The 14087-nt window shown below is 36.4% G+C and overlaps 2 protein-coding genes across 5 annotated transcripts in view; one reads left to right on the forward strand and one right to left on the reverse strand.

Moving 5' to 3' along the window:
- Positions 1-913: 913 nt before the first annotated feature.
- lzic (leucine zipper and CTNNBIP1 domain containing) lies at positions 914-12968 on the forward strand. Its single transcript, XM_083569949.1, has 6 exons — positions 914-1320; positions 3877-4012; positions 4332-4430; positions 5334-5429; positions 6527-6608; positions 8186-12968. The coding sequence occupies exons 1-6, from the start codon at positions 1220-1222 to the stop codon at positions 8242-8244; spliced, it is 573 nt and encodes a 190-aa protein (XP_083426075.1). The 5' UTR covers positions 914-1219; the 3' UTR covers positions 8245-12968.
- clstn1 (calsyntenin 1) overlaps positions 10855-14087 on the reverse strand; it is a 32459-nt gene continuing 29226 nt past the window's right edge. For all 4 annotated transcript variants that reach the window (XM_083569800.1, XM_083569799.1, XM_083569802.1 and 1 more), the window contains one exon: positions 10855-14071. In XM_083569800.1, coding sequence (XP_083425926.1) covers positions 13877-14071 — 195 coding nt within the window. In that variant the 3' untranslated portion in view covers positions 10855-13876. The remainder of the gene's footprint in view (positions 14072-14087) is intronic.

Consider the following 14087-nt stretch of genomic DNA (forward strand, 5'->3'; position numbering starts at 1 on the left):
AGAGAGAGAGAGAGAGAGAGGTAACAGTACAGGTATTTGTAATAGATTATTTCTGTACAGGGCTTGTGGGTACAGATGTCTAGCAAATGCGTCCGGGACATACCTAAAACTTGAATTCTCTTTAGGACCATATTAAGTGGCGGACCGCAAGTTTGTTTAGTCTTCACCTTACACATTTTGTTTTGTGCATGCGTTTTATTTTAAGCGTAACAAAGTTCTCTTGAAAGGAGAAAATCCTGACAATTCCACATATCAAGGGAGTGAATAAATGAAGGATGGAAAGAAAGATTTTCTATTTAATACATTTTATTTAATCGATTTAATTCGTGCCATTTTAATAAATATAATAAAAAGTGTATTGCATTAATTTGATTTATTCTATTTTTTTTATTAAATATTATTTTATGTTATTAAAACCAAGCAGGCGTTTTATTTAACATTGTAAAACAATGTCGATTATCGATTAAATAAAATGTATTAAATAGAAAATCTTTATTCTTTCCATCCTTCATTTATTCACTCCCTTGATATGTGGAATTGTCAGGATTTTCTCCTTTCAAGAGAACTTTGTTACGCTGAAAATAAAACGCATGCACAAAACAAAATGTATTATTATTATTAACAATAATAATAATAATAATAATTATTATTATTATTATTATTATAACAATAATAATAATGTGTTGGGGAATGCAATGTCAGGTTTTTGCGTTTCTTCCCCTTAACCATACCGAAACTGATCCAAACCGTGACATAAAAACTGAGTTAAGTACCGAACCGTTATTTGTGTGTACCGTTACACCCATAATAAAAAAATACAAATAAATTAATTTTTTGCTTTAATAAAAAATAGTTATAGCCAACATTGTTTTTGATTTTCACTCAGGCATCCACGAAAACTACAAAGAGGTCCTTCGGAAACAGGATGTAGAGGAGAATGTACATTCAGTTAAAACACCTGGTATGGACGGACCCACCCTTTTCTTCTCTACTCCATAAAGACTGATCTTTGGGTCGCAGCTGCAGTCAGTCATAAACAAGTGAAGCTTTCTTTTATATTCATTTATACACTAAATCAAAGTTAAATATATACTGATGCCACCTGCTGCATGTGTTCTCGTGGAGTGAACGTGGGAGTTTGTGGTGAAAATCCTGACCTGCTCCTGATTGGCTTAATGAACTCTGTTTAAAAATCCCACACTGAGTTAAGAAACACGTTATGGCTTCTCGGGGGAAATCAGAAACTGGGAAACTGAAGCAGAACATGGAGGAGCAGCTGGACAGACTCATGCAGCAACTACAGGATCTAGAGGAGTGCAGGTAAAGGGATCACCACCATCATTATCATCATCACCACCTTCATCATGATCATCATCATCACCACCTTCATCATGATCATCATCATCATCACCATCATCATGTAGTGCAGGGTGTAACTGTATAAACATGTCAAGCGTTTCTGCTCTTGGTGGTTTGTTATTCCATAGAGAAGGTGTGTTTGTGTCTCGTGATGACGTCACTGGGCACGTTTCCTGTGCTCCTCAGCCTGATCAATTTAACCTCACATTTAATTATACGCAGGGGTTCCGTTCTAAGACTTTGGACGCACCCCCGCAGACCCTTTGGTACCTTAGTGAACTCATCTAGACCAGGGGTAACCAACCTTTTTGAAACTGCAAACTACTTCTTGGGTACCGATTGATGTGAAGGGCTACCAGTTTGATACACACTTCTGAAATAGCAAATTTGCTCAATTTACCTTTAATAATGTTATTAATAATAATTAATGATCTCATCTATATCTAGTCATCTATATTTGAATATTGTCATTTTAAAATGTACATCAATGCAAGTGTGATTTAAAAAAAGAATAGCAACAAAAATAATTACATGCAGCTCACAGGTAAGTGGCACTATGGTGAGCTATTTCTAGAAAAGGCCCACGGGCGACTCATGTGGTCCCTGCGGGCACCATGTTGGTGACCCCTGATCTAGACATTACGTCACTTTAATACAATAATGTGTTTTAAAAGTTATTAATGAAATTTAGTAGTGAAAACAGTTTATTCCTAACGTTTCTGAACATTCTGTCCCGCTGCGGATTCCCGAGAAATTTGAAGATATTCGGCAACTTGCTGTTAGTTGGGTTCCAAATTAGAAGCTGCTAATTTTCCGAACCGCGAATAATCAGGGGTTGACTGTATACAGCTTCCCTCGTCTAAAGTCAGCTAGGATCACTTTTATTTCAGGAATGTAAAAAAAGACGTCAAAATGTTTCTTCGCATAGCATTCTAAATGGGCCAATGGTTTGCACATGCTTGCCTTCCAGTACTTTAACTTGGGTCAGATGTTTCGAGAAGCCTTTCCACAAGCAGCTCACATTAAGTTTTAAGAAGCTTGTGGAATTTTAACCCTTTTCTCCAGACAGAACCGAGTCAGGCCTGTAGTCCTCCTTGCTTACACACAACCTTTCCATTCTGACCACGAGTAGTCAAGTCGAGTTTATTTCTGTAGCGCTTTTTACAACATTGTCTCAAAGCAGCTTTACAGAATTTAACAGTTAAGGTAAACGATGTGCTCATGATGTTATCCCTGATGAGCAGCCATGTCGACTGTGGCAAGGAAAAACTCCCTTAGATGTTCTGAGGAAGGAACTTTAAAAGGAACCAGACTCAAAAGGGGAACCCATCCTCATTTGGGTGACATCAAGAGTGTGATTATAGTCTTTAAAACAATACAGAATACGATAGAGTACTATATCAGATTGAGGTCAGAGCTTTGTGAAGCTCATTCCCATACATTCACTTTGTTGTATTTAAGCCATTTCGAGTCATTGACCATTTGGAAGAGTTTTAGTTTTAACTCTGTATAACTTTAACTCTTGGGATTTATGATCTGTTTATGAAGTGCACCAGTCTTTTGTGCATCACAGCACCTTCACAGCTTGATGCTGCCACCCCCATGCTTCACAATTGGGATTGTGTTTATCCTCAAGCTGTACCCTTTTTCTTCCAAACATCATAATGGTCATTATGGCCAAAGAGTTAACTCAGATCAGAGGAAATTTCTCTTTTAAAGTTAGATCTTTGAATCTATGTCCCCATGCAAACTGTAGCCTGGTTCTAATGGTTTTGGAGCAGTGGCATCTTTAGGGCTGAGCAGCTTTTCAGATTATGTCAATACCAGACTTGTCTTTTTCCTCACAGATTCCTTTTCTGCTGTCTGAAATTGATTTGCAGCTTTCACACCAAACTATGTTGATTTCTAGGAGACAGAATGAGACTCCTTCCCTTGAGCATGATGACACCTGACTACAGGTGTTTGGAAATATGACGTATGGAGGTTTAAAATTGGCTTTAATCTTGAGGGAATTGAAAAAACCTGAAACCATGCCTACTGTTTTCCAATTGCTTGGATTTGTGGTTTATAGTGTCCTACCTAATTTGTGTCAAATTGTGGCCCTGTGTTTCTCACGTACGTAGAAAATGAAAGGTATAGGACTATGTGTGATGCAGATGTGCTAAGTTAGGTTGAAGAAACTCGGCTTAGTTAGTGATTGAGGGTATTTGAGTATGATGTCATAATGGTAGTATAAGCTTGAAAGGTTAAACTTTCATTAGATAGAGTTGCTAAAGCTCTGCCTCATCGTTTTACTGGCAAATTTCCACTCATTAGTAGTCGAAGTTTCCACTCAGCAAGTAGTCACATTGCACTGTGTGTAGTGTGGAAAATGGCTAACCAAAGTGGAAATCGACTGTGGACATTAAAAAAAGTTTAATTATACAGATTTAAAGACATAAATTATAAAGGCTCTAGGAGTGAAGTACCTCTGTCCTTATTCAATTACTTGTTTTGTGTCAATTGCTCTTCTTCCAGAGAAGACCTAGACGATGAAGAATACGAGGAAACCAAAAAAGAGACGCTGGAGCAGCTGAATGAGTTCAACGAGTCGCTGAAGAAGCTCATGTCGGGGAACATGACCCTGGTGGATGAATTGGGAGGGATGCAGCTAGTAAGATGTTGTTATGCAGACATTAATACTGATGACATATGTTCTGTCAATCGGCAAATAATGTGTCAGGGGTCACAGTTATTGTTAATCAGATTTGAAGGTTGACCCCAGATACACTGAGATTCTCTCACACACAGTTACACACACACAGGAGGGAAAAGATTGCATTAAAAATGAAAGGGAAAATGTGAAAGTGTTTTCTATTATTATTTTATCATTATATCATTGTTTTTCATATTTCTCTTGACTTGAGTCACTTTAATTTCTAAAATAATGGCACTTTTTTGTGTTGAAAATCAATTCTTACTTCCTCTCTCAGGCTATCCAAGCAGCTATCAGCCAAGCATTTAAGACACCTGAAGTCATTCGACTGTTTGCAAAGAAACAGCCTGGCCAATTACGGACAAGACTGGCAGAGGTAATACAGAAATATAAACTCAAATGTATTTCATTATTTACTTAATATTCTACAAATACTGAATGTACTAGAGGTCAACCGATTCATCGGTTTTGCAGATAGTTGATTTCTGGAACTATCGGCAAAAATTTGTTCAGATATTTTTCTGGCTTGCGGTCCGCTGTTCTTATGAGTGCGCCCTTTAGAGGTGAATTACTGACGCTGCACGGAGAGCGCGATATTGTCTTTTCATTTATTCATAATTAATTAATTATATAATTATATTCATTTATTAATATATTCATATTTATTTCATTTACCACATTTTCATGATTCAGTGCTGTTTATTTATTGTTTATTTTTGTACTTAAGCTAGTTTCAAGTCTTTTCTATTTTAAAAACTATTGGCCGATTAATCGGTTATCGGCAAGTACGATCCAACCCAGCCATCGGTATCGGTAAAATCCATCGGTCGACCTCTAGTAGGTACATTGTTTTGCCATTTCTAGATCTAAATAAGTAAATAAATAAATATATCATTATTATTCATATAAATGTATGAGTGAGTGTATTATGATCCATTTAAATAAATTAAACTAAATCACTTAAATCATTGTTGATTGTCAAGATTTTTTCCCCCTTAATGTTAAAAGCCACATGTCATGATGGCGGGTAAATGAGCCCTCACACACATTTTATCGACACGGTTGCCCATGCACATTTACTCCAAGTGGGCCATGTTTTTTATGCATTTTTCACCCATGAAACAAGCCTTTTTAAAAAATTACAAAAGTGAACACCATGTTGCTATACATACAGGTAAATAAACCTGAAGATAAAGCGGTCACAGGATACAATTATGAGGTGTTAGTGTTGCTAGTGATTGTTTCGGTTGTGTTGAACATTGTTAATGTTTGTCTCTAGATGGACCGTGATGTGATGGTGGGGAAACTTTCTAGAGACGTGTACACTCAGCAAAAACTGGAGATCCTCACAGCTCTGAGAAAACTGGGCGAGAAGGTGAAATGTCGATTTTGTCTCTGACTCCGCTTTATGTCTTAATGTAATTCCTGTTACAGCTCTGTTTAATTCTTGGTTATAAATGACTAGAAACTCTTATTCTCATTGTTTGTATGGTAAAAGCTTGCGCAGTGACTTGGTTGGTCAAATAACAAATGAAAATGTAATATGAGGAGACTGAAGATCTGTTCTGTGTAGTGCTCTGAGGTAATGCTGTAGCTTTACGTTTACATGAGACTGGACGTCTCTGGAAAGTGAAAGCTCATCGGTTAGGACGTTGGACGTGTTTTGAAGGTCGAGTTCAAAAATTCGATCTGCCAAAGACCATTAATGTGAAGTCTGGACAGTCAAATCAAAGGGCTTTGCTGTTAATCATTATAATCTTTTTTCAACATCAAGACACAAAAAAAACCTTGCAGGTTTATATGCAAATATGGATGCTTTATGCAAATGTATGTTTATTAGTGAAATTAAACTCAACATTAAGCATGAAGACAACATATTCTTGTAAATGTTTTAAAGTAATTATGGTATTTTAAATTAAGTAAATCATCAGGACACCAAAGGGAACTTTTGCTATGTTTCCACACGGACGGTTTTAATTGCCGGATGTGTGCACCATGGTGGATTTTGGTGCTTAAATTGAGACTTGCTGCATCAGTAAAATAAATGTTTATTGATTAAGAAAAAATAATTTACTTATTTATTATTATTATTTTTTATCCAATTTAAGAATAAAGGAATAAATGTGTGTTGCCTTGAAGGTTTTAATTTGGCCTTATTTATTTATTTTTTATTTTATTTTCACAAAATTTTTTGTTAGTTATTTATATACACATGTAAAATTCTACTTACTACAAATCATTAATAGAAATAGAAGTAGTAAAAAAAAATGTGTTCAGTTGACTAGCAAAAGTGTATGTGTATGGATTATGTATTTTGTAATAATGATGCTTCTGGGTGCAGTTCCTCAAAATCCTCATGTATTGTGCCGTGTGTGTGTGTGTGTGTGTGTGTGTGTGTGTGTGTGTGTGTGTGTGTGTTGGTAGAATCCTACCGCTGCTAAAGCGTAGATTATTGAATTATTTTTCTTACAGCTCACAGCCGAGGACACTGCTTTTCTCACGGAAAACGTCAGTGCCACTTTGAGCCAGTTTGAGAAAGTCACAGCGAATATGGGTGCGTATTGCGCAATGGCTCAATTAATCACAGCTTATGATTGAGAATAGAATTCTGTTTTAGATGCAAGTCATTTCCTTAAAATTTTGCATGAGCATTACAGTAAACTGAACACTAATCCCGGCATGGCTATTATTCATAAGTGCAGTCATGTGTATTAGTTGAATTCTTGTCTTGACCTGTAATGCACACAAAACCAATAACACTACAAGAGCAAAAGTTTGTGGACACCTAACCTTTAGATCTCCGTGTTTGACGAGCATCCCATTCCACATTCAGTCCCCGTTTGCCGTTATAATAACCTTTACTCTACAGATGTTCCACTGGATTTTGGAGTTTCCTTGTGGACATTTGTGCTCATTCAGCCACAAGTGTGTTAGTAAAATCAGGCACTGATGTAGGATGAGCAGGTCTGGGCTGCATTCAGCGTTCACATTCATCCCAAAGGTGTTCAGTAGAGTTGAAGAGCTCTATAGTAGGCTTAAGATCTTCCACTGCAACCCAAACTTGTTTGGGTCTCACATCATATACAATTGTGTGCCTCCAACTTTGTGGTATAAGTTTGGGGAAGTATGGCTAGACAAGGCAGGTGTCCCAATACTTTTGCCTATTCAATGTATTTTATTAAATTGTGATTTATGTGATGCAAATTCTTAACTTGAAGCCAGACTCTGAAGAATGATATTTAGCTCTGATGGTTAAGGATGTGTATTATATCGTCATTAGGACAATAATCATACAGCATAACTGTTGATTTCTAGGTGGGGCTGTAAATACAGCTGAAAACAGTAATGGGGGGAAAAAGACGTGCTAATGTAATGAATATATAATGTATTATGATGTAATAAACATTCCTACATTGGAAAAACATCACTACATGCCCTTGAGGTAGTAATTTAATGCTGCTACACAACTAGATATAAACAGGAATAACAACTTAGTGCATTTCCACATGTCACATTTACGTTCAGGTTTTCCACAAAACAACTTGAAAAATCGAAAAGTCCAAAAATCTACATTTTTAGGCCTTAAAAAAAAAAAGTGTTAGGTCTTTTCTAGGTCAAGGCACTATAGGATGTTTGTTAGTTTCTGTGGAGTACGAGTTTAGTTGATTCTTTCATTAGTCCAAATATCATTCGCTGTATTACAACTACAAATCAGACCAACATGAAACAGTCAATCAGCTTTCTGTTATTGGTGCAAATCTCTTTCGGACTGTACCATAGACATTCTCTTTTTCAGCTATGGGGAAGTGCAAGTTTAGTGATCTTTGGATTGAATAAATATAAATATAGATTTAGGGCTCGGTTAAGGCCAGTTGCTAACAACGTATTTGCGTACGCTTTTTTGATGTTGTTATATAGGGCCTACATTTTATTCTTAATGGTCTTACAAATTCTTGAATTTGACTTTGTGAAACCTGTAGAAACCCTGATGTTGATATGTAATCAAATGAAATAAGCATCAATACGAAACAGAATCTTGTCCAGACAACATTGTTCGTGTGTGTGTGTGAGATAGTTGGCTACATGTTCTGAGTTTTAACCTAATTCTTTTTCTTTCTTTGATTTCTGTAGGATCTGAAGATAAGATCATGGCCTTAGCTAGCTCTGGAGTTGAAAAGACTCAGACCTAGTGATGCACCTTTCATGTGCAATTTTCTGTAAATGGTGTGATTTTTATTTTTATTTTTAGATTTTTTTAACTTAATATTAAGTGTTGGACCTGTTTTTAAGTGTCATTTAACAGATTTTATGTGCTTTACATGCTTAACCCCAATGACCTCTAAAATACTGTTTCTCTATACAGTAAAAATGAAAATCTATGAATCGAATGGAAAGCTAGCAGATCAGAGTTAATGTATAATAATTTACATTTGGTACAGTCTGGTAGCTGATTTTGTGTTTTGCTAATCAAAGAGAAATAATGTCTTCATGTTTGATTGTAATGAAAATAACAGAAAAAAAATTTCTTACACTGCTTTTTAAAATGTCGTCGTCTTTGTGAAATCGATTTACGATCCCAATGAATTCCTGAAGCGGCTGCCCTTTTATTTTTTTTTAAATGTTTTTTTTAGTTGAATATTCATGCTTTTGCTGTACGATTTTTATTACAAATTGTAGGCCATAATGATGATCTGATTGTATTCTTATATGTTCTCTGGATGTTTGTCCTTTTTTACTGTTGAATGTTTTATATCATAATACAAAACTTGATACAGGATAGTTATACACTATATATTGACAAAAGTTTGTGGACACCTGACATGTGCTTTATGAACATCCCATTTCACATTTCATCCCCATTTACTGTTTATCACTGCAACTTGTCTCTAAAGATATTTCACTAGATTTGAAATTGTTTGTAAAGATGTTTATTCATCCACTAGGGTGTAGGATGAGGAAGCCTGGGGTACGGTTATCATTCCATTTCATCCCAAAGGTGTTCAGTGGGGTTGAGGTCAGAGCTCTATAGCAGACCACTCAAGATCTTCCACTCAAGCCCATGTTAACCATATTTTCATAGAGCTCAAATTGTGCACAGGCACAAGTTTGGATCCACTGGTTCAAGTGAAGGAAAACATTTAATTTTATTGTGTGCCTCAAACTTTAAAGTAACAGTTAAGATAAGAACCACATATGGCCAAAAAAGGTGTCTGGTGTCCCAATACTTTGTATACATATTGTATTAATGTTGGTATAAATTATGAGGTGGTAGATGTATAATGAGGAAGTAACCTTTATAAAAAGCAGAATTTTTTCACATGAACATGATTCACCATCTATCACACAGTCACGCAGCTTGTAAGTAAATCATGTTCAGGGAACGTGCAGTTTATCGTGGCAACCGGTATTTTGGGGAAAATTTGATTGAGCTTGTTCTAGGCTAAATAATTATTGCTTGCAGTAATATGTTGCTAGTGAGCTGCTAGGCTTTGAAAAAAGGCTACACATTGTGACATGATTGTAACGAGATAGTAACCTAATCCTGTTAGTGTTAGTCCATCAACTCAAACATTACACTTTTTTCCTTTGCTATATAGAAAGAAAATTATAATTTCCAAGGATTCCGACCACTCTGTACTTCACGCTATAAACGCTAGGGGGCACAATTGAAAAAGGACTAGTTAGGACTATCGAAGGAATTATTGATCAATATATTTTTTATTTTATAAAGTTTAAACAACACTGCACAATTTTACCAATCGCTGCTACCAAGTAAGGGACCATCATAAAATAATGTATACACACTTTCGTGTATTAAATATAACAAATAATAAACGTAATTAATCTATTAAGGACTATTTGACATGATCCTTAAATTACGTCAGTGATCAAATCACAGAAAAGATGTCCCTCGTATAATGTACAGTAAATGTTCCCACTGATTTTATTTGAAATTGTATGGGGGGAAAAAATCATAAACTAAATATATCATGTGGAAGTGATTTTTTTTTCATGAACAGATAAATGCAAATTTAACATTATGAATCAACCCCTAAGCTTTTATTCCTTTAATTTGTCATAAAATAAAGAGGAAACCTGACTATTAAACCGCATATCAGTCAAGTGTCGGGTTATTTTATCCTCCGTTACTTCGAAATAGAGGTACCGAGTAATAAAACGGCTACAGTTTCTAAAAGTTATCCACCATTTTTGCTGAGCTCCATAAATTTAACTCTGACGTCTACACTTTAATCACAATTTAATAGTAAAGTGATTAATCACACTAAACTGCTGTGAGCGTTGCAACAGTCAGTGAAGATTCACACCTGATGGGTGCACTAATTAAAATAATTCAATTTCCTTTTGTATGTATTTTAAATGCTTGAAGTGCGATTAGTCAGAGTTGCCATTGATTGAGAAAAGGTGTACAGTTGCATCTCAAAAAAACCATAACATTGGCCTGAAAACTTCAGGGAATAATAACCGTATATAGATTAATAAACATGCTTTTCCATGATTGTGTAACAACCTAGAAAAGCAAGCAGACAAAACTGCAATAAGAAATATCAATGTGCACTCAAAACAGGTAAATACATTGTATACAGTTGTAAATGAGAAATATTAAGGTTTATATAGCAGGACTTTTTTTTCCTGGGTTTTAATGGCGAATCTTTTTTCTACTCATGTTAATTACTTAAGATATTTGTAAAACAACTCTGAATCATCAAATGTCTAAATGTTAACATAAAAGTAGAGTAGAAAAGAACAAGGAGCACATTAAAGATCAAGGAGTCTGAAACTTAATTTCATCTCATCTTCCTTTATTTTGTTCATGAGCAAGCACCAACTTTCCCAAAAGTTCGCCATTTAATGTAAAAAAGTGAATGAGCGTGAGGGCAGCATCCGACATTTCCCAACTTCTTTAACCTTCCATTTAAAAGCAAAAAAATTAAAATAAATCTAATAGTAGGCAATGCCATTTGCATGGTGTGATTCAGTAGTAGGCCTATAGTTTTCATATGACTGAGATGCCAAATACACAGTACATGAAATCAACAACTTTCTACTTTCACCCCCATTTTTTTAATAGGCTGGATGTGGATACTTTAGCACATGGAGCAGAAGGTAAATCAAAATGTATTGATGAGCAAAACCTGCTCAGAGAAAAATCACGTTCTTTTCTGTCCTACCTGTAGATGAATATTTCTGCTGGAAAGACTGACCCTAACAGCCATTTCCCTCTAACTTCCATTCAGTCATACAAGGAATGGTCTGCTTTTATCCAGTGACTACAAATGAACAGAAATAAGTGGTTGTACTAAATATAAAATACCATAAAAAAAAATAAAAAAAAAATATTCGGAGAGACTGTGATACAATTTGTGCAAGAAATCTGTGCGGAGGGGAATTATTTTACCGGTTCACGTGAGTTTCGTGCTGCCCTGATGTCTTGGTTAGAAAATCCGGCAATAAACTTCAAAATGAGCTTTCACTATGATCACACGTTGTTAATTCATACCCACATTCACTGCCTAAAGAATTTTAATTATATACATCTCTTTAGAGGTGGATTTTCCTCAAACATGATTTAGTACAATATTTATTCATGATACAATATGGATCTACGTTCTCTACACATCGACATGAACACGGACACTATGCAGGACAATTAATACAGTCATAAGTGTTCAAAACTAGCTGTTGACCCCAATTACATAAACAAACAAAAAATCACTTTGCTATAGCTGTACAATCCCAATGTTTACACAATTACAAGAAAGAAAAATGGCCACCGGTTAGGATGGTGTGGATGAGGATTGTGTTAGTCATGTTAATGTGCAGTGACGGGCAAAAGGCACTCCCGAACTCCTCTAAATATACCATGGACTGCAGCTCAGGTTGGCGCGCTTTCTGAAGGGAACCAGTTACCAGATTGCGCTGGGAAACGACAAATATTTCCAGTGAAGATTCTCACAAAAGCGCTCTTAGTGATCTCCAATGGTCCTTGCTAGCCAGTCATAAAAAAAAAAAAAAAACAGGGACTAAACTAGACTAGTCTTGACACCAATACTAACAACAGAAAGATAAGGAAAACATTTGGATTTCAGCAGTAAACAGAAAACATCCATGCAAGGAATCAAGGAAACTACGATCTAAATAAAGCAACACTTTACCCAAATCCACCCTCTCTACATATTAACATTCTCCTTGATGCAAATATTTAACATTCCTTTCAAAAGCCTTCTAGCTGAATCCACAGAGCCTGACCTTTTTACAGATGCAGGAAGGCGATAAAACCACTGCTTTACAAGAAATAAAATGGACGAATGACCTGCAGACGAGCCTACCAGAGGTCTTTGAACCATTGCTTGGAGAATGAGTCGACCAGAACACACCTCCATACAGAGACTGGAATGACCGAGCAGCCAGTGAATCACACTGAGGAAATCAAGCAGAATTATAAACCAAAGAATAAATATCGCCAAACTTTTATGCAACTGCCTGGAGGATCGGAGTATTGTCATCTATCATGGCACAGCACAGATATCATGAAGCTCAAACCATCACCAACCTCCAAAAGCTCCATTTGACCAAGCTTGATGAGAAGGGGTTTAGACAGTCAACAACGTTACAGAAAAAAGTACCACTACCACTCCAAGATGGCTTACATGTAGAGTGCCTGAACTGTACAACATACAGTACCATTCAAACAAAAGTATAATCATCACCTGAATGTATTATTCAGATGAACCAAAAAGTATAAACCTCTGTCCAATAGTGGACTTCACAGAAATTAAAAACCACAATGCCTCGAGTTGCAGCATTTGCACCTGTGCAAGCCTAGATTAGCAGATTACATGCCCGCCCACTCTGTTAAATAAAAAGAATAATTAAAAAACAAAACAAAAAAAAACAACCACCTCCAAAAGACGAGACAAAATAAGCAACACTTTTCCACAGAAACCTCAGCCTCTGTCATGGGTTTCTCTCTGTAAAGCGTACAATGGAAGAGCTTTGCCATATTTTCCCCACCCAAACATGCTCTGGAACAGCAAAAAAAAAAAAAAAAAGGATTCTAACAGCAGGTACTGTGACGCTTTAGATACTGGACACCATGTTTTGTCGTATTTACAAAATATCAAAAAAGCAAGGTTCTTCTACACGCATGACTTTGCAAATTTTTCATGCACTATAAAGAGGAGAAAGGAAACATGGACCAAGAAGAGCAAGAAGCATTATCAAAAGCAAAGAGGAGCAACTTCTCTTTCTGTAGCAAACTAATACCGAAGATTTGTGTGCAATATACAGTAAAATCATTCTCGTTTTTGATGACAAAACATGTAAAACAAGAGAAATGGTGCAAGGCTGTATCGTCGCTGAGCTAATAAAAAATACAAATCTAGGCCAGGTATCCCACAAATTAAAAAATATTTATATATAATAAGGAAATAAATAATAATAAAAAAAAAAAACCTTAACTAGCATTCAGCTATTATGTGAAAGTTATACTACACTGAACATCACCACTAAGCTGACACCAGGGAAGCCTTGGCCAGAGGAAATTAAGCTGAATCCGCAACATCCGTCACCACAGACACTAGATATATATGTATTTATAAGTATATATATGGATTTTGCTTCAAGGCCTTTTTTGTTTTTACTTATGGCTCCGTAGGTGGGGAATCTGGCGAGGAAAACTGGGACTCCTCACGATTGGAGAGGTGAGACAGTGAGTGAGTGAGTGAGTGGGCAGGTGGGTGGAGTTTTGTGTGTGTGTGTGTACGCATGTGTGTATATGTTATGTGTGTGTGCTCTGCAGCGTCAGTAGGTCAGAGTGGAGTCGTCCCACTCGAGCTGCTGCTGTCGGCTGGTGCCCTGCTGGTCTTCAGGCTCCGCCCCCTCCTCGTCCTCGCTACTCTCGGACTCCGCACTGGTGATGTCGTCTTCCTCCTCGCCGTCTTCACTATCCTCTTCCTCATCCTCCTCCTCTTCACTGCTGTGCTGATCCTCGTAAGTCTTTTTGGGACAGGAA

Source organism: Silurus aristotelis (genome assembly GCF_946808225.1).
Source record: "Silurus aristotelis genome assembly, chromosome: 19".
NCBI lineage: Eukaryota > Metazoa > Chordata > Actinopteri > Siluriformes > Siluridae > Silurus > Silurus aristotelis.

What these genes read in the sequence shown, in the direction of transcription:
- lzic (XM_083569949.1), top strand. Translation starts at nt 1,220, where the DNA reads ATGGCTTCTCGGGGGAAATCAGAAACTGGGAAACTGAAGCAGAACATG. An exon ending in TACGGACAAGACTGGCAGAG is followed by an intron (nt 4,431 to 5,333) that starts GTAATACAGAAA and finishes GTTTGTCTCTAG; the next exon opens with ATGGACCGTGATGTGATGGT. An exon ending in GAAAGTCACAGCGAATATGG is followed by an intron (nt 6,609 to 8,185) that starts GTGCGTATTGCG and finishes TGATTTCTGTAG; the next exon opens with GATCTGAAGATAAGATCATG.